The 24,538-nt window shown below is 39.7% G+C and overlaps 1 protein-coding gene across 4 annotated transcripts; it reads left to right on the top strand.

The window, feature by feature from the left end:
* The first annotated feature begins 254 nt into the window (after window positions 1–254).
* On the top strand, window positions 255–22,733 carry BNIP3L (BCL2 interacting protein 3 like). Of its 4 annotated transcripts, none has more exons than XM_079140590.1 (6): window positions 255–841; window positions 7,319–7,502; window positions 11,807–11,879; window positions 16,954–17,057; window positions 17,160–17,309; window positions 19,943–22,733. In XM_079140590.1, exons 1-6 carry the CDS (start codon window positions 742–744, stop codon window positions 19,989–19,991), a joined length of 660 nt encoding a protein of 219 aa, XP_078996716.1. In that variant the 5' UTR covers window positions 255–741; the 3' UTR covers window positions 19,992–22,733. The 4 variants fall into 4 exon arrangements, with proteins under 4 accessions (XP_078996716.1, XP_078996719.1, XP_078996718.1 ...); XM_079140593.1 differs by lacking the exon at window positions 255–841 and adding an exon at window positions 1,251–1,496; XM_079140592.1 differs by lacking the exon at window positions 255–841 and adding an exon at window positions 1,510–2,685.
* Window positions 22,734–24,538: the final 1,805 nt, after the last annotated feature.

Genomic DNA, 24,538 nt, shown 5'->3' with positions numbered 1-24,538 from the left:
ACATAGTCTAGATTCACCCACGCACAGGATATATGGCTTCCCAAGTCATGCTCCAGAAATAGGTTAGGTGGTTGATGAGGTTTGAGTAATTTTCTTCTCAGTGTTTTTCTGAATTTCCTTTCTCTTTCTACCACGACAGGGTGTTATGTTTGCAATTCATATTTTAAAAAATTCTGAAACAACAAAAGATCTGGAGATCTTAGGCTCCCCTGTTTTTGTTTCACCGGATTTGTTTTAGGTTAAGGACAGGAAGGAGCTGGGAGTTTTTGCTTTGAGTCACGATACCCATTACAGAAGTGAGTTCTTAACAGATATTTAAAAACTAAATGCACGGGGATTGGCTACAACGTGGAGCTCCAGTAGGTGTGGGAGATTTGGCGCTAGCACCTCGGCACCGCGCACTTCCTCATTCCACAGTTCTCCCTATCCTCTATCCCAGTGCCATCTGCATAATTCATCGCATCCGGTCAGCCCAAATTACATGCAAGAATTCATTCCAGGCTCGCGCGTCACCGTGACTCCGCGTCTGCACGTACCGGACCAGCACGGGAACGCCCCCGCTCGGCCCCGCCCAGCCGCTTGTTGTGTTGTCATCACGTGGCCGGGGCGGGCCTTGACGTCAGGGAAGGGGAGGGACTGCGCAGGCGCAGAAAAGGGGGCGGGGGACTCGGCTTGTTGTGTTGCCGCCCGAGAACCGGAGACGGTCTTTGCTGCGGCCGCAGGTCTTCCAGCCGCCCGACGATGTCGTCTCATTTAGTTGAGCCACCGCCGCCCCTACACAACAACAACAACAACTGCGAGGAAGGGGAACAGGCTTTGCCTCCGCCAGCCGGCCTCAACAGTGAGTGCTGGGCCGACGGACTCGGTGGAGGGATGGGGGAGGAGGAGCTGCTCCGGCCGCCGCCGCCAGCGCCGCGCGGGGGGCGGGAGGAGAAGGCCTCTCATTGGTCCAGGCCGAGGATGTTTGAGTGACTGACAGCTCCCGTGTCCTGTCAGGAGGAGGCGCTCGGGTCTTCCTCACGGCCTGTCGGTCGTCCTCCCAGGGTCTTGGGCTGGGGCTGCTTCAGGCCGCCGTCGCGGGGCGAGCTGACGGGGGTCGCGTAGATCCCGAGTGCTGGCCTGAAGCGGAGCTGGCGGGGCGGCGAGGGGGCGGGCCGTGGGGGCGGGGCGGGCCGTGGGGGACGTGGGCCCGGCTGGGGACGTGCAGCGGGGACGCCGGGGGATGGACGCGGCGGGCGGGGCGCGGGCGGCCGGGACGTGCAGCCGAGCAGGTGTGCGGGGCCCGTCTGCCCACCCGCGCGGCGGGGCTCGGGGCCGCGACCTGAGCCCGCGGGCGGCGTCCCTTTGTTGCCACATGCGGGTCAGGAAAACCATTTGGTAATTCGGCGGTTACCTGAGTCACGTGTGCGCCGAGGAGGCTCTGCTCCGGCGATTCCTTTTCTCCTGTTTGCGATCTCCCCCACGTTGCTCCGGGGACCTAATTCTCGCCCTAAACGGTGGGTCGCGGACTCAGTGAGCCTGTTTAAGAACAGCCTGCGAACCACCCACGGCTGCACACATCACGGAGTCTGGACAGTGGATTTTCAAAAAACGGAATTAAAAACAGGCACATGAGCAGGATGGAGTTTCCACCAACTAGACTTGTTTCTCCTAACATTTGGTGCTCAGACATCTTGTCCCAACACTGTTCCCGGTTGTCGTGAGAGCGCCTACTCTTGGAAAGGTTCTTGCCTAACCTTTTTGTAATTCCTCTTATGAAAGAGGTAGCATACGGCCAGACGAAATTGTTTAGAAACCACTTGGATGCTTAAAGGTCATGCATGCCGTCTTTTTTCATCAGAGGAAGGTGCTTCCAAAATGGCCTAAACATTTTAGGGGAGAGACTTCCTGGCCTCACCGGGTGGGGATAGAATTGGGATATTTTAAGATGCATTCATTGTTTATTCCTGCTGCTCCCTCCTTCGGTGGACTCATTTCCTAAATGTTGACTTTTAAAAAAGGTTTTCCAAGTATCTCTTCTAGAGTAAGATAATCATACTGTTTCACACGGTAAATAAGTGTCAGTTTATGTATCTTTAAATGTTACTTGTATCACATATTAATATGGAACTTTACCCATTTTTAGCATACACTTCTTAGGTGTATTTTAGAATGAGAAGAGACTTCAGAGATAAATGTTCCCTGCTATTTACTAATGAAGATACTTGGCTACGGTTAAGGGTCTTTCCCAGGTCCAGAGCTCGCTGGGATCTAGAGTCCTGTTCCCACTTTCATCCAATCTGATGCTCTTTCCAGGACACATCTTTTTAGTGGGCCTGAGTGTGTATTTTATTCTGTCAGCTTGTCATTCTGCCTAATGTACAGAGTGACCAGCCTGCCTTATTTCTTTTTTAGTATATTATTTTTTACTTGTGCTCAGTGTTTTCTTGTGAGTTAAGTGTTCGGTCAATACATGTTCATGATTTTACAGAAAGCAAAGGGCTTTTATTTTCCTTTGACCCTTTAGCCCAAAAGCGGGGGATGGTGGTGAACTGTATGTATGTTTATCTTGGTGTCTGGCAGACCTATGAGTTGTTTGATGTCTTTGGCCAATCAGTTCCCTCTACGTATTTGTTAGTTTTTGCAGAAGTGGAAGAACACTCAGCCAGCATGGGATACCAGATGTTGCTTTGGGAAATCTGCTAGGTAAAAATATTTTATTTGGGATAGGCTGAACTTTCAAAAAAGTTACTTAAAAGCTTTTTGATAATGCCTTATTTAATTACTGTCTTGTCTCTGTTTGCTTTTTAAGCTCATTACGCAACACTGGACTGAACAAAACAAGAAACCTTATTGATTCCTTAAAGCAATTTTTAGGCATGGGCATAACAACTTATTCAGGCTTCTAATACTATCTGAATTGCTGATAAGTTCTAGTACTTTGTTGGGTTAAGTTGCACAACTGTGAAAAACAGGAGATGAAACTCCTATAGGTTATCTCTGGTTTAGGATTTTATCTTTAGTTCCAGGGGTCAAAGCAGAGTTTGAATAGCAAATTATTGAAATATTTGAAATAGTGTGATTTATTTTCTTTCTTTCTTTTTTTTTTTGGCCACTCTAGGGGGACTGTTTACTTTCATTACAAATTAGAAGGCAAAGTTGAAAGTTTGTTTCCAGTTGTTAGTTCTAGTCTTAAGAAAGCTACGAAGTTCCTTAAGAATATTTGAATAAGACTTTTATATCATAAGATTCAATCTGACCTGTATAAGGAAAATTAAGATAGTTGTGTAATTCTTATTGCTTGCAGTAGGGGGAAACAGCCTTTTCTTTCTTTTTAAAGCTCTTCAATCACAGTGTTCTTGCTCCCCAAGTATGGTAAGAGGGTTTTAAGACTGTGACACATGAAATGCCACTGCCTTGTAATAGCATTTTGAATAAATAAGTCACTGGTGTGTAAGTACCCACTTGTGTAAAGTAGTCAACGTGTTCTTTCGAAGAATGCCAGTGACTGTTGAGTGCCTGGTCTGGATTCTAGCATCAGATTCCTGAAACAGGCAAACAAACAACTTTGAACCATGCTGTCCCTGTTGAGGGTGCGAGTTACACACAGCCTTGAAAGGTTGGGGGGAAATGAGGAGAAATGCTCTTCCTTCTTTTCCTCCCCGATCCTGGAGAGGATTGAACTGGTGATCATGAAACTCTAGGAGTGAATGTGATCACAATTATTGGATCAGCCTTTCATGATCTTTCTGAGCAGTTCCCAAAGACTTACACTAGAACACATGTCATTGTGTCTGTACAAACCGGCATGGAGGAACGACTTTCAGCTTATAAATAGTCTTTAGAAATAATGGAGAAGACATTCAGTTCTTATTTTAAAGTGTGCATATTAGGAATAGAATTCACCCTGAACCTGTTTTCTTCTTGTATTACTTGGACAGCACAATCCTCATATCTTGCCGTGCTTCCTTTCCAAGTGAAAAGGATTTTGTGAAAACTGGTAAAGTTAGTGCTTTAGGAAATTCCTAGGCTGGAAATGGAGTGATTAGGTAATGGGGAAAAGTATGTGTAGTGTATCTATTGAGAAAGATGGATTTGCTTTTTTCCATTACTCAAAAGATCAACCTAACGTGTAGGCTCTTAATGTGCACATAAATTTTTCTGTAGTTCTGTATATTTCTGTAGAATGTTTCTGAAAGAGAATTACTGAGTTAAAGGAAATCTACCTTTTTAAAGCTCTTAATACATATTGCCAAATTCCTCTCCAAAATGTTCCTTGAAGCCCCAGTTACAATAACCTTTGTTAAAAACAATCACTTGGGTAGTGTTTACCCATTGCCATTGGATAGTGGTTAAAGTATGGTACATCTTCATAAAAGGTGAGGTGTGATGCAGTGGTCAAAAGAGTGATGGTCCACAAGTATCGACATTGAAAGACATCTCCAAAGTTTTAGGTAAGATACACTACTTACAGAAATGTCTGTACAGTACAATTCTGTTTGTTTATAAATACAAAAACAAGCCAGGCATGGTGGCACACGTCTATAATCCCAGACACGTGTGAGGCTGAGGCAGGAGGATAACAAGTTTGAGACCAGCCTCTGCAACTTATTGAGACCTTGTCTGAAAAAGTAAAAAGGGCTGAAGATGTAGCTCTGTGTTAGGGCACCTGTCTTTCAACAACTGTACTTGAAAAAAGTCCAGAAATCTCCATATAAAACCACTTAGTGTGGTTTCCTTTGGGAGTAGGAACAGGACGTTTTGAGGGGAGGCCTTAGGTTTTACATTTTATACTAATGTTTGTATTTTCCAGGAACTCATGTTTTGCAATCAGAAATGATTTTAAAAGATACAGAATATAATTATTGTAGCTGACATGTGCCTAGCATTTACAGGGACCCTTATCTTTCCTCACTTTACTCGTTTAATCCTAACTATTTTGTGAGGCAAATACTACTATCATCCCTATTTTGCTGAGGAAACTGAGATACAAAGAGGTTAAGCAATTTGTTCAGGGGGTGAAAGCATTCAGTGATAGGTGAGGATCTGGCTTAGTCTCTTTTTAGCCACTGTAATAACATTTGCCAAATTAAAATGGTCTGCCTTAAACAGAAGTGCCATGAATGTGCTCCAGAGTGTTAAGGCCACCATGAATGTTACTTTCACTAAACTTGTCTGGGTGGGTCTCTCCAAGGTCCCTAAAATATATGCTGCATTAATGATGGCTTATGTATTTTTAGTGCAGAAAATCTAATTCACATATTGGTTTGGAAGCCCTTCAGAAAGTAGGGACCAGAAAACCTGGCATTGTTGCTACCTTTTATCTCTTTGATCACATGTACTTTAAGTACACAATCATTGTGTTTTAGGGAAGGCTGACTTCCACAGAGACCCATCTGGAACTCCTGGTTCCTTAGTTCTGTTTCTGCCAGTGTAACTCTGGGCTTTTGTTTATTTTGCACTTTGGGCTTCTGTACAAGAACTGTTTTCATTGGTTTCAAAAGACGTTTGAAAATTCTAGAAGCAATGGGAATAGGAAAAAAAACGTTTGCTTAGGATATACTAATGTCTCCATCTCTAGTGTGTCTCTGTCTGTTTTTGTCTCTTTCTCTTCCCCCTTCCCAAAAACATTTTGCAGAACTCTAAATTTAAAGATGCTTTTGGCATATTTTTTAGACTCCAGGGGGACTCCAAATATTTAATGATCTCTCTCAGCTCTGCTTCTTGTGATTATTACTGTTTGGTGGCACCGTCCTAGGTGGTAAGTCTGGGACTGTGACAGCTTCTGGGTCTGCCTTCAGTGGAAAGGACAGGATAAATTTATTTAGCAAACACTGTTCTGAGAGTCAAACTCTTTTTAACTAGCATGTGTATAAACTCCTATTTACTTGGCACTTTATATTACTATGGTTAGTCGTCCTCGCAGCCCATGGAGGTAGGTCCTAGACAGTGTTACCTCTGTTTTACAAGTGAAGAAGCTGAAGGCAGAAAAGAGGTTGTACTTGGAGGGTGAAAGGTAGGGTCAGATTTCCATCCAGGTGTGCCTGAGACCTTCTTTCTCTTGTAAGAGCTACATTGAGCTCACTCTGAATCAGGTATAGTCATGGCCTCGATTAGTGTATATTTTAGGTTTTGACTTGGTTTTAGTGATTATTCTGATTGATTGATGGAACTTTGCATTTAGCCCTGGGATTTTTCAACCTTTTGCAGAGAATTCAGAGGAATGGCCCCACCAACCTCCTGGATTATATTTTCTAAAACAAAATTTATTGTAAGGAAGGGAAGTTGTGAAAACACTCTTCTATCTCTTTTTGTTGTAAAGTGGATTTATTGGCTACTGTTATCAATTCTTATTAAAATTCAAGCACTAATTGTTCTGCAAACTCATTGGGCCAGTAAAATTTTTCAAGGCCTATGCAGATTACCAGTTCCCCTCCCCTTTTCCTGAGGCTCCACCCTCTTTGACTGTTTACCCCCAAATCCACTTCTCTCCAGCCCTGTGCACTGACTGCTTCCAAACCAGCAGGGCTTAATGAAAACCCTAGGAAGTAGGAACTTGTGGGAGAGAAAAGAGAAGAGTTACGTTCACAAGGTATGTTTAGTATGTAAGAGAGGAGACAGAATAAAAGAGTGAGATTTAAAGGAAAGGAAGAAGCAGATCTAGGAACTAGAGCTAAAACTGTTTTCTTCCCAGAATTTTTATCATTTTCACTTTATTTTGTTAAGTACCAGCTGCATTAATTTTATGCTCTAAATTTGTACACAAATTAAAATTTTTGCTTGAATATAGATTTCTTCAGCAGCTTCATCATTGTTTGTGGTAGTTAGGTATAGTTGTTAACCTATTTTGGTGAACTTTAAGACTTTTCTAAGTCAAAAATTTACTATTTAATTTGTGGAATAAATACTAAATAACTGAGGCAGGATAAGGAGTGTGTGTGTGTGAACTAAAATATTAAAGGCAAGTAGCCCATCTAGTAGTGAAGTAGCTATTTATTTTTTGAAAAACAGCTTCATTTTTTTTTAACTAAATTGTTGATTGTAGACTAAACTTTAAGCAGAGAGAAAATTATTTTTAGAAAAACTTGTTTTCTAAAAAGTTAGTTTAGATTTCCAGGTTCTTCTAAATTGATCAGTTGCACTAAACCAATTGTAATTGCTGCTTCAGGAACAGGACAGTATAGATTTTTAATTTATTGCACCTTGTTTACTTTCTTCAGAATACTTTTGCATTCACTTTGAGGCAAGTGAGAATTCTTATCAGAATTCCCCATATTAGCATCTGTGCAAATGACGGATTTCAGTTTGCCATGGTTAACTTATCTGACTTGTCCAACAGGTTCCTGGGTGGAGTTACCTATGAATAGCAGCAATGGCAATGATAATGGCAATGGGAAGAATGGGGGGCTGGAACACGTACCTTCTTCCTCCTCCATCCACAATGGAGACATGGAAAAGATTCTGTTGGATGCACAGCATGAATCAGGACAGAGCAGTTCAAGAGGCAGTTCTCACTGTGACAGGTAAGTGAGATCCATGTTTTGGTGTCATTCAGGAGACAGGTGGGTTACAGGGCTAATTCCCATGAGAAAAAATTCATTTGCTTAAGTTTCTAATTAACAAAATGCACTTCCTGATTTATTGCAGCATATGTATTTAAATCAAACAGCTAATTGACAATCACTTGCAGTCCCACTGGTTTTCCCCAGATTAAGTAATTTTTATTATTTGTTTTATTTTTAGATGTTTAAAATTTAGTAGCATGAATGTTAATTTGTAGAATAAATCTAACTTCCTCCCATTTTCCTTTGTCCTTGTGTCCTTTTCCCAAATGCATTGGGCCTTGACTTGCCTGTGTAGATGTCTCCCCTTCTGGTTGGTGAAGCTCCTAGAGGAGGGCCATGCGGCTGTTCCTTGCACCCTGTCAGTAATGGTGCTGGCACGCAGCAGACACTCTTAAATGTTTGACTCACAGGAACTGCAAGTTGATTCAAGTTCTGGCAGTATTTGCACAGTGGAAGCACCAAACTCTCTCTGTAAAGATAGTTCATTTTGAAGACCTTTCTGTTCCTCAGGAGAACTTTTACTTCAGGTCTCATTTTTTTGTTTTATGTGGGAAAGCAAAATCCACTGATACTGTTTATGGTGACAAAGTAAGCATTCAGAGAGATGTGAGTAGAATGAAACCAAGTTATTAATTTGACACCTCTCTGAGCTTTTCCTTTCCAGAGGGATAGGTATTAAATGACACTTAAAGATTCTGTTTTTTTTTGTTTTGTTTTTTGTTTTTTTTAAAGTGGGCATTAAACCCAGAAGTGCTTTTACCTCTGAGCCAGATCCCCTACCCCCCTTTTTTTTGGGGGGGGGGGTGCTGGGGATTGAACTCAGGGCCTTGTGCTTACACGGCAAGCACTCTACCGATTGAGCTATCTCCCCAGCCCCCCCTTTTTTATTTTTTATTTTGAGACAGGATCTCACTAAGTTGCTTGGGGCCTTACTAAGTTGCTGAGGCTGGCTGGCCTCAAACTTCTAATCCTCCTGCTTCAGCCTTTCAGACATTTAAAAACTCAGTGTAGTGGCAGCTACACTGTTAGTATTATGGAGTACTGGATAATCTTCTGGTTGACTTAACAGTTAACTGTCATTTAGCATGTTGAAAATGCACACTCACAGGAGGAGGAATAAGAGAATATTTAAAAATGTAAACAGTGACTTTATTCTGAGGACAGGATTATGGATATTTTTCATAACATTTTTGTATTTTACAGAAATTGTGTCTATAGCAACTATTAGTGTTTACCAGAAAAAACATGTCAAAAAAGAGAGAAGTGAATTAAATCTGCCAGACCTTCCTGTGTGTCTCAGGATCCACTGATGTTATCAAGGCAGACAGAGGGCTGGCTTGTTGACTGGGCAGGACATTGAGCACCCCCTTCTCCCCTGCATCATCTCTGATTTGTCTCCATGCATTTTATAGCCAGGGATGTCTCTTGTCATAAGCAGAACAAGAGCATGTGGCTCTTTCTGAGCAGTTTGTCATTGATTCCATAGCTGGAGCATTAGTCTCTTTCAGAATGAAGATTTATTTATATCATGGAATTTAATGAAGGATTTCTGTAGTTTTCTGTTTAGATTTGTGATGGTTTCTGCGTGTTACTGCCTATTTCACTATACATTCAAGTACATGAATCTTTAATAATGATACCACTGTGTCCATTAACCTGTTGTTCACATGGTCGAGGGAAAAAGCACCTGCTTATTTGGTACTCTCATTTCATTTTGGTTGCAGGTGATGGAATATGAATACACCCTCCTAAGGTGGTATTTAAAGTTTGGGTTTCTAAATATGTGAAAAGAGGTGTGGCATATGCTTTTGAGCACTTTCTTATCACTTAGCTTGCATACTCCAGGCTCTGGGTCACTGTCATCTGACAAAGGAGGCCTTACTACTCTCCTCAGGTATCTTACACACTTGACCTTTTAAAAACATTTCAAAGTATATGTCATTTGAATTGCTGTGCAGCTCTGAGTTTGAAGATGTTGGGAAATGTTTTCTTTTTTAATATATATATATTTTTAGTTGTTGGTAGACCTTTATTTATTTATTTATATGCATTGCTGAGAATTGAACCCAGTGCCTCACACATGCTAGGCAAATGCTCTACCACTGAGCTATTGCCCCAGCCCAGGGAAATGTTTCTTGTAGGTGAAAGAGTTTTAGGATTGTAGAATATTAGTCCCAGAGCTATTTGTGTTTATAAATTATTCTGTAGATATATTTTTGTCCTTAACAGTGATTATTAGAAGATAACCCCTATATTTTGCTTTTTCTGTTCCACCCAATTATAGAGATTTTTAAGCTTGGGACTACCCACTAAATTCTTCAAGGGAACTTTTACAAATACCAGTGCACAAACCCCATCCTAGAGCTTCTGATTCAGTTGTGAGGGTGGAGCAGAGATATTTTATAACCTCCCCAGCTGATCAGTAGGAGCCAGGTTGAAGCCTATTGCACTCCACTTGTTAGGAGTAGCAAGCAGTTCACCAGTGGATAGCGAGATTGGTGCTAGGGGCAGCAGTGCAGAGGTGGAACAGTGCTGCAGTAGGATTCCTTCTTGTCACTCTACCTGCCTGGATTTGGTCCCAGCCATGTAAAGCTGGCCCTTAACTTGATGCCAACACTGTTATAAGCATCAAGGACAAAACAGAGGACAGGAATACCTCATTCTGATGTTTCCTGTGCTATAGCGTAACTTTTCTTTTTAAAAGTTTTCTAAGTTTATATGATATGTTTGTTTGACATAGAACCATCTTTTCCCTTTTCCTGTCATTTAAGAATCTCCTGTGTTGATCATACTAGCCTTAAGGTACCTAGTTCTAATCAGTCAGATATATTTCTGGTGGTCTTATTTTTGAGTCAGTCTCACTAATACTTCTATACAGTAACCTTATACATATGCTCTTGGTGACTTTAATAGTTACTGTATGTTCCTTTGAGCAAGGTAACACAGTCTGTTTTTTATCTCTATTTTATTTGAGTGTTTCAGTTTTTTATTTTTTGGTGCTAGGGGTCAATTCCAGGGCCTTGCCTATGCTAGGAAGTGCTCTACCACTGAGGTACACTTTCAGACCTCTTATATTTGAAGTGGAACTGAAACACTACGTATCTGTTGAAAAATCCAGTGACTCATTGTAGTTACACAGGAAACATTGATAAAACTAAGAAATGAACTTAGAACATTGTGTATTTATTGTATCGAGTACAGTTTATAATCATGTGTTTTGCCTAAGAATTATTTGTAAATTTTTGTAGTTCTGGGAATGTATTCTGTATTATCATAAAAGGTTTGTGTTCACATATAACCTTATATAATTCACTCAGAAATATCTCAGAGCACATGTTTCTGAAATAAATAGAGTAGTGGTCTTTGGGTCTCCATTGCAGTCTTAAAAGAGCTTTTGCATGTAGGTTGTGTATTTGGATATTTACTGTGTTAGAAATTTACAAATGGTGCCGGTGCTGTAGCTGAGTGGTGGAGCGTGCTTGAGCCTGGGTCCAGTCCTCTCGCCACCTCCACTGCAAAAAGAAATTAGAACAAAATTTAGAATATGTTCTTATTTATTGAAAAATAATAAACATATTACATTTTAACATAAGTAACTTTTTAAATGAAAAACAGCTTTCTCATATCCAAAAAAAAAAAGATAGTTGTCTTACGTTTTTGTAAATTTTATATCTGCCTTAATAGAGAATAGCTGGATTCTCACTGTTTTTGTATCCAGTCTGCTATAATGTCACACATCAGGTAGAATTTTCTGCTATAATTTTATGAGATAATGACAATGAAAACAGCAAATAAATCCTAATAATAATTGTGAAAGAAAACAGTCTTGAAGATCGTCTGAAGGAGTCTCAAAGAACTACTCTTCATACTTTGAAAACTGCTGGGAGCAAATTATTTAATGATGAAAAATCTTTGAGAAAAAGAACCCCAAGCTAGGTTTCTGACTTTGAAGATCATTTCGCGTTTTTTGGGGGGAAAAAAAAAAAAGTAAAATGAGAATGTGCCAGTCTTTTGCTTTATGTAATTTTTTCTTTTCAGATAGGAAGGAATTCACTACCACTGGTGAAGTCTAGTACATTTTGTAAGAGTGCTTGATTTCATTTATCACATGAAATTTGCTTGTGTAGGGTTATGATATACTTTTGGATTAACTGCTTTGGTGTAGTCATTTTGCTGTAACTTGATTTTCTAATTTCCTGTAGACACTAATTGATTTGATAAAAAGAGGGGTAAAGCTAATAGCTTGGTTCTTTCTCTCCTAGCCCTTCACCTCAAGAAGATGGGCAGATCATGTTTGATGTGGAGATGCATACCAGCAGGGACCATAGCTCTCAGGTGTGTGTGTTTATTATTCTGATTTATAGTAAGCAGTTAGGAAAGACAAAACGTCTTTAAGTAAATTTGTTTTGTTGAAATATGTTGAAAAATAAGACTGTTCAGAAATCTTCAGAATAGTTTGAAGCTGTCTTAAGTTACTCAATTTCCGAGTTTGGAGTTTATTTAGGATAATTTTTGTTCTTGCTGCACTTTAGAACTAAGAATTTAGAGCCCTTTCACCCTAAAAGAGTTGAAAAATTCTTGTCTGTGATATAACTTTTCAATATTCCAGGCTACTTTTTGAGTTTATAAATAGAAAAACTGAGATGTCTTATTTAAGATTGCAATAAATTAAAATGAAGGCTGTGTTAGAATCAGGTGTGAAAACTTTGCCTGCATATGAAATCGAAGCAGTGACTTCTGAGGTGAATTTGCAGCTAAAGAAAATCATTCATCTAAATTTTGGTGGGCCTTCTTAAGTTAAAGAAGATAAATAATTCACTAGGAATTGATATGATTGGAAACATAGTATTAAAATAAAAACAATTAAATCTTACAGAGGTTTGCATCAAAAAAAAAAATATACGGTGAGTGTATAATTGTTACTAATGACTTAGAATATTCACAGCCAGTCCTTAACCTTACATACGTGTCAGATCACCTTTTTTCAGTCTTTTTTTGGGGGGATGGTACAAGGTATTGAACCCGGACACTTTTATCACCGAGCACATCCACAGCTCTTACTGTTTTTCATTTTGAGATAGGGTCTCACTAAGTTGCTGAGACTAGTCTTGAACTTGTGGTCCTCCTGCCTTAGTGAGTGTGTGGAGTTAGTGTGGAGTGGCTGGAATTATGGGTGTGCACCACCACACCTGACTTGAGTGCAGATTTTTTTTTTTTTAAGCGGTGCTATGGATTGAACCCAGGGCCTCATGCTTGTGAGGCACGCACTCTACCAACTGAGCTATACTCCCAGCCCCTAGTGCAGATTCTTTTTTTTTTTTTTTGTGGTGCTAGGGATTTGAACCCAAGGCTTTGTGCTTGTGAGGGAAGCACTCTATCAACTGAGCTATATCCCTAACCCCCTAGTGCAGATTCTTGAAGGCAAGAAATATTTTCTTTTTATCCTGTGTTAAGTTGCTTTAAAAATATTGAATGAATGTTTACATGAGTTCTTAAGCTCGTTTTGTGGTGTTCTCACTATACATGATCCTGTGCCCCTTTGCACTAGAAATAGTTCTGTTATTTAGAATTGCCCAGTACTCTATTTCAAAAGTCTGCACAATTTCTCCCTACTTTGTGTTCTATTTTTGCTGCTCTCTGAAACCTAGAAAATCTACAGATTGAATACCCATATATTTTAAGACGCACCTTATCCTATAGAGAAGTTTGTAATGAATGGCAAAGCTTTTGTATAGTGAGGTGATCTGATGAGAATTGTTGAATCTTTGGCTAATCTATGTCAGTTTGTTCCTGTGCAGTAAACTGTAACTAATGTTTAAAAAGTACATGTCCCCACTGCAGAGAGGGAGATGAAATTAATTCTGTGCTGTAACCTTACCCAGAGAAGATGTCTTTAGTCAGTACTGGCTTCTGTATACAGATTGAAGATCTAGATTAGCATTTTCTACAATGTGTCTGAGGAATATTTGCTCAATGGGAAGCTCCATAAAACAGTTCTGAAGTCCGATTAGTTTACAGTAGTGCAGCCCTGGCTCCTCACCAGGAGTCCCCTGGGTAGTAGCTTTGAAAATTCTTGCATCAAAGAAATCAATTTCATTCCCAAGCTTATTTGACCTTACACCTTCCTCTCTTCCATGCATACTCCCACCCCCCTTAACTATCTTAATAACCCCATGGAACACTTTGATAAGTGCTTTCTTGGGTTATGGAATGGCAGGCGTACCATTAAGCTTATCTGATCATTGACTTGACATGGAATTCTAGAGCTGAATACATCCACTTTAGAATTCCAGAGGAATTTGTGAAGTTTAGGAGTTCACTATGTCAGATTCTGGTAGGATCGCCAGTGTGATCTCTCTGTAGAAACAAGTACCTAAAAGAGCATTGACTCTCATCAGGCAGAGGCTAAGCCTCATTGACAGTCTGATCTGCCAGTTCAAACAGGAGGAGGTTTTGACAGAAGCAGTCTAATTCCTGCAAGAAAAATAGTGTTGAGTAAGATTTTTAATAAGGGAGATATGAATAGGGATCATTTATTTGAACTTTGAAAAAGCCTTTTACATTGTTTTCTTTGTAAATTGAAGAAACAATTTAAAATTAATTACTTTGGGATTTGGGGAAATTAATTTTTTCATGAAAGAGAAGAAAGTTTAGGGTTAAGAAACACTTAAAAACAGTAAACAAAGGACTTGTAGTATGCTTCATCATAAGTGGTGTTTTCACGTGTGTAAAGGACGGGTAACATTTTCAAGCTTCTCTAGGAGGAGCAAGGAGAAGCACTATCATTTGCCAGGTGTGTGCTAGAGTGCTGAATTTATTTTAAAAAATACTTCTCACTTTTAATGTTCTCAGTACAGTGAAAGAGGTGATGTCATTTCCATGAACAAGTGGGGAAAATGAAACTTTGTCCTAATTAGTTTTTTAAGACAACAAAGCAAGTGCTAGAAAGTGGGTCTTCCTAAGCCTGTGCGTGATCCCTGTTCCTTCTGCTGATATTAACCACTGAATGGACTTGGTCACAGGGCTTGCGAATGAACTAGCAGGTGTGATGAGTCGTGGTACAGGGACTGCTAAGGTAATACATTTAGAAAAAGATAGCGAAGACTACTTTTAGGATAATAGTGCTCAAGTCTCCATTTTCAGCCGTTTGTATTGGGAAATGGACTGCAGGTGGTCTCTTGAAGACATTTTTTGCATTGTGTTTTAGGACTAAAGAGGTTCCCCAGCACAATGTGGCTGTCACTGGAAGATGATCCAGCTGAAAATAACCTCCTCTGTCTTGTAAAGCTGGTCTGTTCATGGATCACAGTACGCAGTTTAATATTCACTTTAGAGACCGAGGAGAACAGGATTGGCCAGAGAAGGAAAATCTAACTCTGTAGAAGATAAGGGGTCCCCACGCAAGAACAGTCTGAAATGTCAGACTCTTCTTTGAATAGATGTAAGTGCAGAGAGAAGATCATTGATTCTGTTAAAAACATAAATCTTATATAATTAGACCAAGTGCACATTTACCATTTTCTGAAGAAGTGGAAGACAATTTAAAACCTGAAAGTGGCAAATTTAAAATAAATGAAAGGAAACTCAAAGCAGTACTAAACGAGGGGAGCTTACCATTCTTCATGTAAGCATTAGAATAAGTTTAGACGCTTACCTGGAATTTGATTTGCTTTTTAAAATACTAATCCAGAGATGACTTTGCTTTACTCAGCTGAGAGAAAAATTGCATCATCTTTGGGAAAAAAAAAAAAAAAAGCTTAAAGCATAAGCTCATACTGCATATTCACTCTGTTGGAAAGTGCAAAATACTAATTTGTTCAAAATTCAGAGCCTACATCTGTGAGCAGTTTTAGAGAGATGGGCGGCCACTCCGCAGGAGGAAACTGCAAAAAGGGTCTGCAGTATGTTGAAGTCAGATGTTGTGTGCACAGGAACTGGTCTGTATGTAAATTTCAACAATTTATTGTTTTTGATGTAGAATGATTCAGTGCCACTCCAAAGACCTAACTCATGATTCTGAGTAATCTCAATACCCACTGGAAAAAGCTCAATCCTAAATGCTGCATTGTGTCATTCAATGGGATTTGCCAAGTTCAGCAGAACTAGATAAGAGTGATACTGACAAGAGTAGCAGGCATCCGCGGGGATTTGCTCTGGTTTGGGTAGAAAAGGGAGTATATGGAGAGCCAGTCTCCAAGTCCTTCCTGGGGCATCAAGGATGACAGGTCCTTCCTGTCGTCAAGAAGTAGACCTGTGAGGGCAGAAGCCTGCGGACATGTCAGGCTCTGCCTTGCAACTGTTTCCTGAAAGGAATGAAAGCTGTGGTCAGAGAATGAATCCTATTCAAACAAAATAAGAACACTTTGTAGCTTTGAGACCTTTTGGTTTGGGGTCACAGTGTCACATTCCTTAAAACTGAAGAAATAATACTGTGTCATTTTGAGGAATTTTTTAGGCCTGTGGATTCTGTTAAATGGAAGTTTTTGTAAACTTTAAGTGTTTTTGACTTAAATCTTGGCCTGAAACTTCAGGTTGTCGTTAGCAATAAAAAGTTTCTTTTTCATTTATTTGATACAATAAGTGTTAAATTCTGACTCAATTTACAATAGATTATTCCAAAAAAACTTTTTGCACACAGTTTAAAAACCTCGGGAAATATTTGTGTAGTGATTTATCTCAAAAATATAATCCTCCAGAGAGGAAAGCCTGTTGCTTAAGCATAGGGAGTGCTAGAGTTTGCTGGTTTGCATGCTGGCCCTGCCACTTCCTAACTGTGGAAGCTTAGAAAGGGTGCTTAACGCTGTGTCTCAGTTCCCCGTCTGTAAAGTGGGTTTTAACAGCTCCTGTTTTATAGGATCAATGCAAGTGAAAATTGATGAATGTAAAACATTTAATCTACGTGATCATCCGAGTGCTAAGACCATTGTTTATTTCCTCATCACATTTCCCACTCGTTTCACTTTTCATCACTTATATTTTGTTATATCCTTTTTGGGTACGTTAGCATTTATTTATTTTTTGGCTATGAAAAGTTAAATGCATATAAAAATAAGGAAAATAATATAATGGATGTTCATTGACACCCAGATTGAATAGATATCAAGATTTTCCAAACTTTATTTATCATTGTATCCCTAAATAATTTTTTGAAGTTCATAGTCTGTGCTTCACTATACTAACAGTCAAGCTCACTGAGTACTTTTTAAGATATAAACTACTCTTAGGTCATTTTGTCAGCCTTTTTAGAAAAATAGCCTTTTTCAAACATGAAAATCACTGGTGCAGAACCTTCCGCACCAAATTATAGTTGTTAATTTTCTGTCCACAGATTTATCTTTGTATTAGAAGGAATTGTTCTGTTTCTTTTTTTTTTTTTTTCCTTTGTTGAAGTTTGAATTCTTCTTTACAGTCAGAGGAAGAAGTGGTAGAAGGAGAAAAGGAAGTTGAGGTTTTGAAGAAAAGTGCAGACTGGGTATCGGACTGGTCCAGTAGACCTGAAAATGTTCCACCCAAGTAAGTTCTTCCTGTCTCCGTGGGCTCTGCAGGGGGCCTGGAGATCCCCGAGGTACGTCCAGCAGATGCATTTCTGACTCCACCTCTGGATTCCTCTCTCAGGGAGTTCCACTTCAGACATCCCAAGCGCTCCGTGTCTCTAAGCATGAGGAAAAGTGGAGCCATGAAGAAAGGCGGTATTTTTTCTGCAGAATTTCTGAAGGTGTTCATTCCATCTCTCTTCCTTTCTCATGTTTTGGCTTTAGGGCTAGGGTAAGTACCATTAAACTCTTTAAAGTTTTTTTCTGTTCATTTCATCCTCATACCTTTTGTTGGAATGTAAGAAATGAATGTGAAAGCAGTTGGTATTGCTTTGCTTTTACTGTTTTAGCGCAAATAGAAGAAACTTAACAATGATTAAACTGGGCGTGGTGGCGCATGCCTGTAATCCCAGCAGCTTGGGAGGCTGAGGCAGGAGGATCTCAGTTTCAAGGCCTTGACAACTTAGCAAGACCCTGTCTTAAAATAAAAATGACTGGGAATGTAGCTTAGTGGTAAAGCGCCCCTTGGATTGATCCCCAGTACCAAAAAAAAAAAAATTAAACTTGGTACATGACTTGATGGTCTAACAGTAGGCAGTTTGTGGGGGTTGTTTATAAGTATTTTTAGTTGTAGATGAACACAATACCTTTATTTTTGTATTTTTATTTTATGTGGTGCTGAGGATTAAACCCAGTGCCTCACACGTGCTAGGCAAGTGTTGTACCCCGAGCTACAGCCCCAACCCTAGGCAGTTTTAATAACAGGTTTTTCCCCCCCTTGTTTGAGAATAAGATATATTAATTCCCTAAGTGAGATTTTAATTTTTTTGTTTTTGTTTTGCTATTGAGAATTGAACCTATGGGCAGTTCACCACTGAGCTGCATCTCCAGCCATCGTTTTATTTTTACTTTTTATTTTGAGACACTGTCTGACCAAGTTGCCCAGGCTGGCCTCATTTGCCACCCTCCTGTCTCAGCCTCCTAAGGAACTGTATGGGTAAGAAGTATTTAGTGAATTCTTCTCTGATTAATTTTTACTTTTGAGTTTTGTTTTTGTTTAAAAATTGGCTAATTTGAATAACAGAAAGTAATCTTTAACACGTGAATTTGGGGTTAATATGATCCCCCCCCCCAGATGGTAAAATACACCATTTCATTGGTTAGTTCTTGAGAGAAACTGATAGGCTGATTATGGTTACTGTTTTTACTCTGTAACATTTTCATTTATTCTAAAATCAACCTTGTATTTACTTGGAGTTTATTACTTTTTCAGACAAATCTTTTAAATTAATAGTTTTATTCCCCTAGGTTTGAACAGTTGAAGAAATATAATTCTGAAGGATTTTAAGAGTGATGAATAGTTGCTGTTCTTTTTTTCTTTTTTTAAAGACATATCTGTTAGGCTCTTTAACCATACCCAGTGGGTCAGTTTTCACATGTGATCCACAAGAGATGGATTATTCCTATCTCCCCCATAAGGAGCTCAGCACAGCAGAGATAGACTCCCAGTACCACCCCTTGTCTCTCCTGGTGCTTGATCTGCCTGTGTGAGGCAGCAAGGGGAATCCCAGCATCAAAATGGGAGGCGCTTGTGAAGGAAGGGAGCATGTGGACCCTGAGGTGTAGGGGCTGGGTTTTATTAGGTTATAATGACTCAACAGTTCATTTGCCCTAAAGTTTTATGACCTCGCAGTATTTCTTGCTTTTATAAATCTTTTTTTTTTTTTTTTTTTTTTTTTGCAGTGCTGGGGAGTGAATCCAGGGCCTTGTGCTTGCAAGGCAAGCGCTCTACCAACTAAGCTCTCTCCCCAGCCCACTTTTGTAAATCTTCAGACTGTGTTCTTGCCTGATGTGTAGCCGTTTATAGAGATGAATGTTAAAAAAGGCTTAAAACGTTGGTTGCTTTTATTGCACTAGAGGTGGAGGAAGTTACTTTTCTTAATATCCCTTTGCTTGTGTTACTAAGAGGTCAAGTACTTGCTTGGCATGAAAAGGTCGCATTGGGTCCCTAATCCTTTATAGAGTTATTAGTAAGAGCCATCTTTTTTAATATATTTTTTTAAGCTGTCAATGGACTTTATTTACACGTGGTGCTGAGAATAGAACCCAGGACCTTGCACATGCCAGGCAAGTGCTCTACCACTGAGCCATAACTCCAGCTCCAGTAAGAGCCATCTTAAAAGCAGTGGTAGCTATAATTTTTTGCCTACACCCAACACCCAACTAATTTTGCATATGTTTTCTTACTTGACATAGCAGTAGAAATTTTTGTCCACCATAAAGAAACGTCTTAAAGGAGAGGACTTCTACTTTAATCTTTGGAGGGGTCTCTTCTCTTTGGCTGGTCAGACCTGACTTAATAAGTAGACAGAATCAGATAAAACCATATCTGCAGGGCTGGTGACTTGTTTGCCTGCCTGTAATCTCAGGTATTCAGGAGGCTGATGCAAGGGGATCTAAAGTTCCAGTCCAACCTCAGTTACTTAGTGAGATCCTATCTCAAAATAAAAAACTAGAACTGGGCATGTAGTTGAGGGGTGGAGCATTCCTGGGTTCTATCCCCAGTGCCCCACAAATATAAATAAGTAAAATAAAATAAAAAGTCAGTGGATGGGGGGTGTGGCCCAGTGGTAGAGCACTTGCCCAGCATGTGTGAGACCCTGGGTTCCACCCCCAGCACCACAAAAATAAATACTAAATAAAAGAAAATGGTAACTTTGGGGTGTGGAAACTGTGCATATATACTGTTAGAGCCTTTTGCAGGAACTGAAAAGCTTATAGTTCTTCGGTAAGGATCAACCTGGGGACAAGCTGGTGTGGAGCTGTAGAAACAAGTGAGACATGATACACTCTGCTTCCTTTCAGCATCTATATTGGAAAGCGACTGAGCACACCTTCAGCCAGCACCTACTGAGGGAAGGAAAAGCCCCTGGAGATGCGTGTGGCCTGTGAAGTGGTGTATTGTCACAGTAGTTTATTTGAACTTGAGACCATTGTAAGCATGACCAACCTTCCCCCCTATTTTTACATATCCAGTCCAGTAACTCTCAATTCCAGTATTTTATTCAAACTCGGTTGAGGCATTTTACTAACTATATTCCCTTTTTGGCCTGTAAGACACTTTAGAATTTCCTAACAGAATTTACTGTTGTTTAGAAATTTGCAAGGGCTTTCTTTCCGCAAATGCCACCAGCAGATTATAATTTTGTCAACAATGCTATTGTCTCCTGTTAGTACCACCAGAATTAGACCTGTATCATTCATGGTAGGAATTTTACTCTGGCAGTGTAACTACCATCTCAAAATGAGATCAGGTTATTAGCAAATGATATAAAATGCTTTGTTGTTTAGTTTTTGTTTTGTTTTCCAAGACAAAGTCAAGCTTCCCAAAGCTTGAATTTATAGTTATTAAAAAGAAAGCAAAAACAAAAAACAAAACAAAACAAAACAAAAAAAAAAACCCCAAACCAACCAAACAAACAAACAAAAAAGCAAGATACAAGAAAAAAAATATCCTGGGCAATAAAAAATTATTTTAAACTAGCTTTGGAGCCACTTTTTTCCTAAGCCTCCTAATAGTGTCTTTTAATTTGCAGGAGGCGGGCTGTGTAAATGATAGGTAGGAAATAGAGTAAGAAATAAGATACATCAGCAGATTTTAATACTAGTACGCTGTAATGCTGTCTTTTCTATGGTAGGGAATCTTTATTTCTGATAAGGAACGTCTCAGGCCTAGACATGCAAAATTGCTTTTGAGTTTTGTGTGTATTTGGTATTTTCATGTGTTAGCTGCATGTGAATTTTTCATGACTTTACATTTTTTTATTTCTTTTTTTTTCTTTTTCTCGAAGAAGAGACTTGAGTGAGTCCATTTTGTGGTGTTAACATAGGCTTCTTGTTTTAGGAAGCTTCACTTATACTCTGAAGCCTTTAAACTCTGAAGAAAATTGCTTCAGAGTTGTTCCAAGCACTTGTGCAACTTTGAGAAACAGACTTGGGTTGTGGGAACAGTTGGCAAAGTTCTGGAAAGATGCCATTCGTTTCCTTCTGGTCCCTCCCTTGCTGGTGTTTACTGTGCTTCTTCCCAAGGTGGTCCCTGGGATTCCATGGGCGCTGGTGATTTTCTCACGTAGCAGTCTTGTCAGTTATGTTAAACTCTTGACGTTCCAGAACACTCAGCAGATTCCTTCAATGACATGCTTTTTCATTTATTTCTAAAATGTGAAGCTTTTAGGACCAAATTGTTAGAAAGCATCAGGATTGCCAATTATTTCAAGTAGATTTTATTGGATTTCAGAACATACAGCATGACTGAAGGATACTACTGTATGTTTTAAATATAAAAACTATTACTGTTTATGATATAGACATTGCTGTTGAATATCTAGAGAACCATTGTTAAACTTTAAAACTAGCAATCTATAAAATGCATCAGGTTGACTTGAATAAAAAACACTATGACAACCAGGTTTGCCAGTTTGCAGAAACTAACTCTTCTTTCTCACATCAAGTTTGGTAAAAATTAATGTGTTACAGTGGAAAGTAACACAGATTAAACAAAAAATTAGTTTCTAGCTTTTTTTGAGAACATAGCTGGCCATCTTTAAGAAAGGTGATATATCCAAAATAGTTTCCTGAATTATTTTTTTCTTTCTAGCATTTGATACCTAAATAATTTTGGACATCTTTTTATTTTACCTTGTTTTTGTCTTACTCTTAAACTGGTAGCACTTGATTTGCCTTCTAACCTATTTATTTCAAGTCTTCATGTTTGAATTTCTTTGGGAAGAAAGTAAATTGATGGTCCACTGTTTTGTTATTGTTGTTTGTTTGTTGAAAAATCTGAATAAAATTGGAGAGGCTTGGTAAAGAGAACTAAACTGCTATAACAATACAGTTTGTATTATAATTGGTAGCATGGGAGAGAAGAAGAAAATTATACTCTAAGAGCGACTTTTTATAGGCAATACATTGCCCTCTTTCTAAATTCAGTAGCAGTTTATCAGTAGTGCCATTAGATTTGGGGTATATTTATGATGTTTTTTTCAACATTGAAAAAAAGTTTAGTGTTGCCCTTTTTGAAATTATGGAAAATGATTTCAGACATGACTATGTCATCACAGTTGAACTTAACCATGAGAGGAGCTCTTGCAGTATTTATCAGTAGCCCTAACATGGGATGAATGTTTATGCTCCTTCTAGACTTTTATTGAATGAAAACACATTGTCTGATTGGAAAGGAGAATTCAACGATGAACAGTTGAAATTCTGAGATTAATGTTTAAAAGCTTTACACCTGTTTACAAATTGGGGCTGAAAAGGCAGGTTTCATTTTCTTATGTTTGATGAAAACTGGCTTAAAATATTTGTGAATAACATCAAAAGCAAAACTGCACAACCTTGCACATTGAAAAGTGTAGCAAGTTACCTTGATTGCAGTAAAATTATTTACTAGACTAAAAAAGAAAATTGAAGACCTAGCCAGTGAATTTATAAATGAACCAGTTATTGAAATTATTGGAGTTAACTGAGCCAAAGTGAATATGCATTCTTCATCTATTTAGTTAGCATTTTGTATCATTAAATACAGTTTACAATACATGTATAACTTGTAGCTATAAACATTTTGTGCCATTAAAGCTCTCACAAAACTTTTTGTCAGTATATTATTTTTTATATCGTGTGTTGCCTGGGAGTTGGGAGGTAACAAGGCCTCCCCCGTCTGCCCCAAACTTGCCCATCGTGGAGTTGCTGAGTTGCCGAGTTGCCATGGTGCCTGCCTGTCCAGAAGAGTGGATGGTGCTGTGGCCCCCAGGCTTCCTCTTCTCGGAGCGGTGCTCCATCTGCAGGATGGTCCTGGAGCTCTGCAGCCGCAGTGCGTGAAGCCCCGTGGGTCTGCAGCCTTCAGAGCATTGTCCTCCAGGTCGACACAGGATGTCGTTCGCAGAGGAGACAGTAGCATGAAAGGTCAGGAGATCAGCCAGTGTTCAACAGAAGGGAATCAAGAGTGCCCAGGAGGGAGCTGGAGGCGCGGCTCAGTTCTGCATCAGAAATTCCCTGTGTATTTGGCTCTCTGCGTCCATGGGTTCCACATTTATGGATTTAGCCAACAGTGGTTTGAAAATTCTTGAGGAAAAAATTTGTCTACTAAATATGTGCAGAATTTTTCTTGGGGGTGGGGTTTCCTTAATACAGTATAACAGCTATTTACATAGCACTTGTATTAGGTATGATAAATAATCTAGAAATGATTTAAAGCATACAGGAGGATGGCACAGGTTAAGTGCAAATCCTATGCCATTTGAGCATTTGCAGATTTGGGTAGCCCTGGGGGTCCTGGATCCTCCCATCAAGAAGAGGGTTGGCTGTGCTTGGCTCCACCTCCTTTTCCTGCCTTCCCACATCTTCATTCAGGCTACCGGCCTGCGTCGCCCATCTCTCAGAGCTTCCCAGCTAGTCTCATGGCTCAGTAGGTTTCTCTCAGCATTCATGGTGATTATTCTAAACTATAAATCTGGTAGTATCATGTGTCCCCTGAAATACTTGAATGGTTGGTCCCCGTTGTCTTGGGGATAATTATAGTCCCCTCAAGTGGCTCAGACTGTCTTCTCTGGGGCCAGTGGCCCTCCTCCACTACCATCTTTACTGTTCTAACCCTTGGCCCTTTGAAAGTGTCCGGCCCCTGCCAGGATAGCCCTCACCCCACCCGTCCCCTCACCTGCGTTTCCCAGGATCAGCTTAGGTCACACCCCCTATTAGTAGCTGGGGTAGGTGCTGCCTCTGGCACAGCTGGTGTTTGTCCCTGTTGCCCCACAGGTCACCCTGTTACAGTTGTTTTTACTTGTCCAGCTACTTCACAGCCTTTCTAGGCGAGTGCCTCATTTGTTTCCCACTGAGTCCCCGAATTGACTTGGTACATGCCACTTCATGCATATTAAATGTATTCAAAACAAAGTTCAGTAATTTTCAACACCAAAAAACTAGTTTCAAGCTAGTGCTTTTGGATTTAGCTGAAATGAATGGTAAGATTCCTAGGAAGCGCCATGTACAGAAAAACAACATGTATCCCATTTGTTTACAATAAAAAAGAAAAAAAAGATTCCTAGGAATCGGAAACAATTGAATTCTAAGGCAAGTTGCAGAGAATAACACAAGGTTTTTGAATTTTTTCATTTTTGAGAGGAAAGGAAAATCGGAAGCATTAAGGAATAGACCAGAGGTCATAGAAACCTGAGGTGACATGGGTTGAACTGATTGTTTAAAATTCTGGGTAAATGCAGAGTTGTCTTGCTTTCCTAGAGAGATGCCTTATTTATAAATAGTGGTCTCATCCTCTGGTGAGGGTTTTTTTTTGTTGTTTTTAGTTGTAGGTTTGTTTTTATTTTTATGTGGTCCTGAGGATTGAACCCAGTGCCCACATGCTAGGCAAGTAAATGCTCCAACAGATCCAGCCTTTCCGTT

Source organism: Sciurus vulgaris (genome assembly GCF_902686455.1).
Source record: "Sciurus vulgaris genome assembly, chromosome: 5".
Taxonomy (NCBI): Eukaryota; Metazoa; Chordata; class Mammalia; order Rodentia; family Sciuridae; genus Sciurus; species Sciurus vulgaris.
This window is presented reverse-complemented; position numbering and strand designations above follow the sequence as displayed.

What these genes read in the sequence shown, in the direction of transcription:
- BNIP3L (XM_079140590.1), top strand. Translation starts at nt 742, where the DNA reads ATGTCGTCTCATTTAGTTGAGCCACCGCCGCCCCTACACAACAACAAC. An exon ending in GGCAGTTCTCACTGTGACAG is followed by an intron (nt 7,503 to 11,806) that starts GTAAGTGAGATC and finishes TTTCTCTCCTAG; the next exon opens with CCCTTCACCTCAAGAAGATG. An exon ending in CCTGAAAATGTTCCACCCAA is followed by an intron (nt 17,058 to 17,159) that starts GTAAGTTCTTCC and finishes TTCCTCTCTCAG; the next exon opens with GGAGTTCCACTTCAGACATC.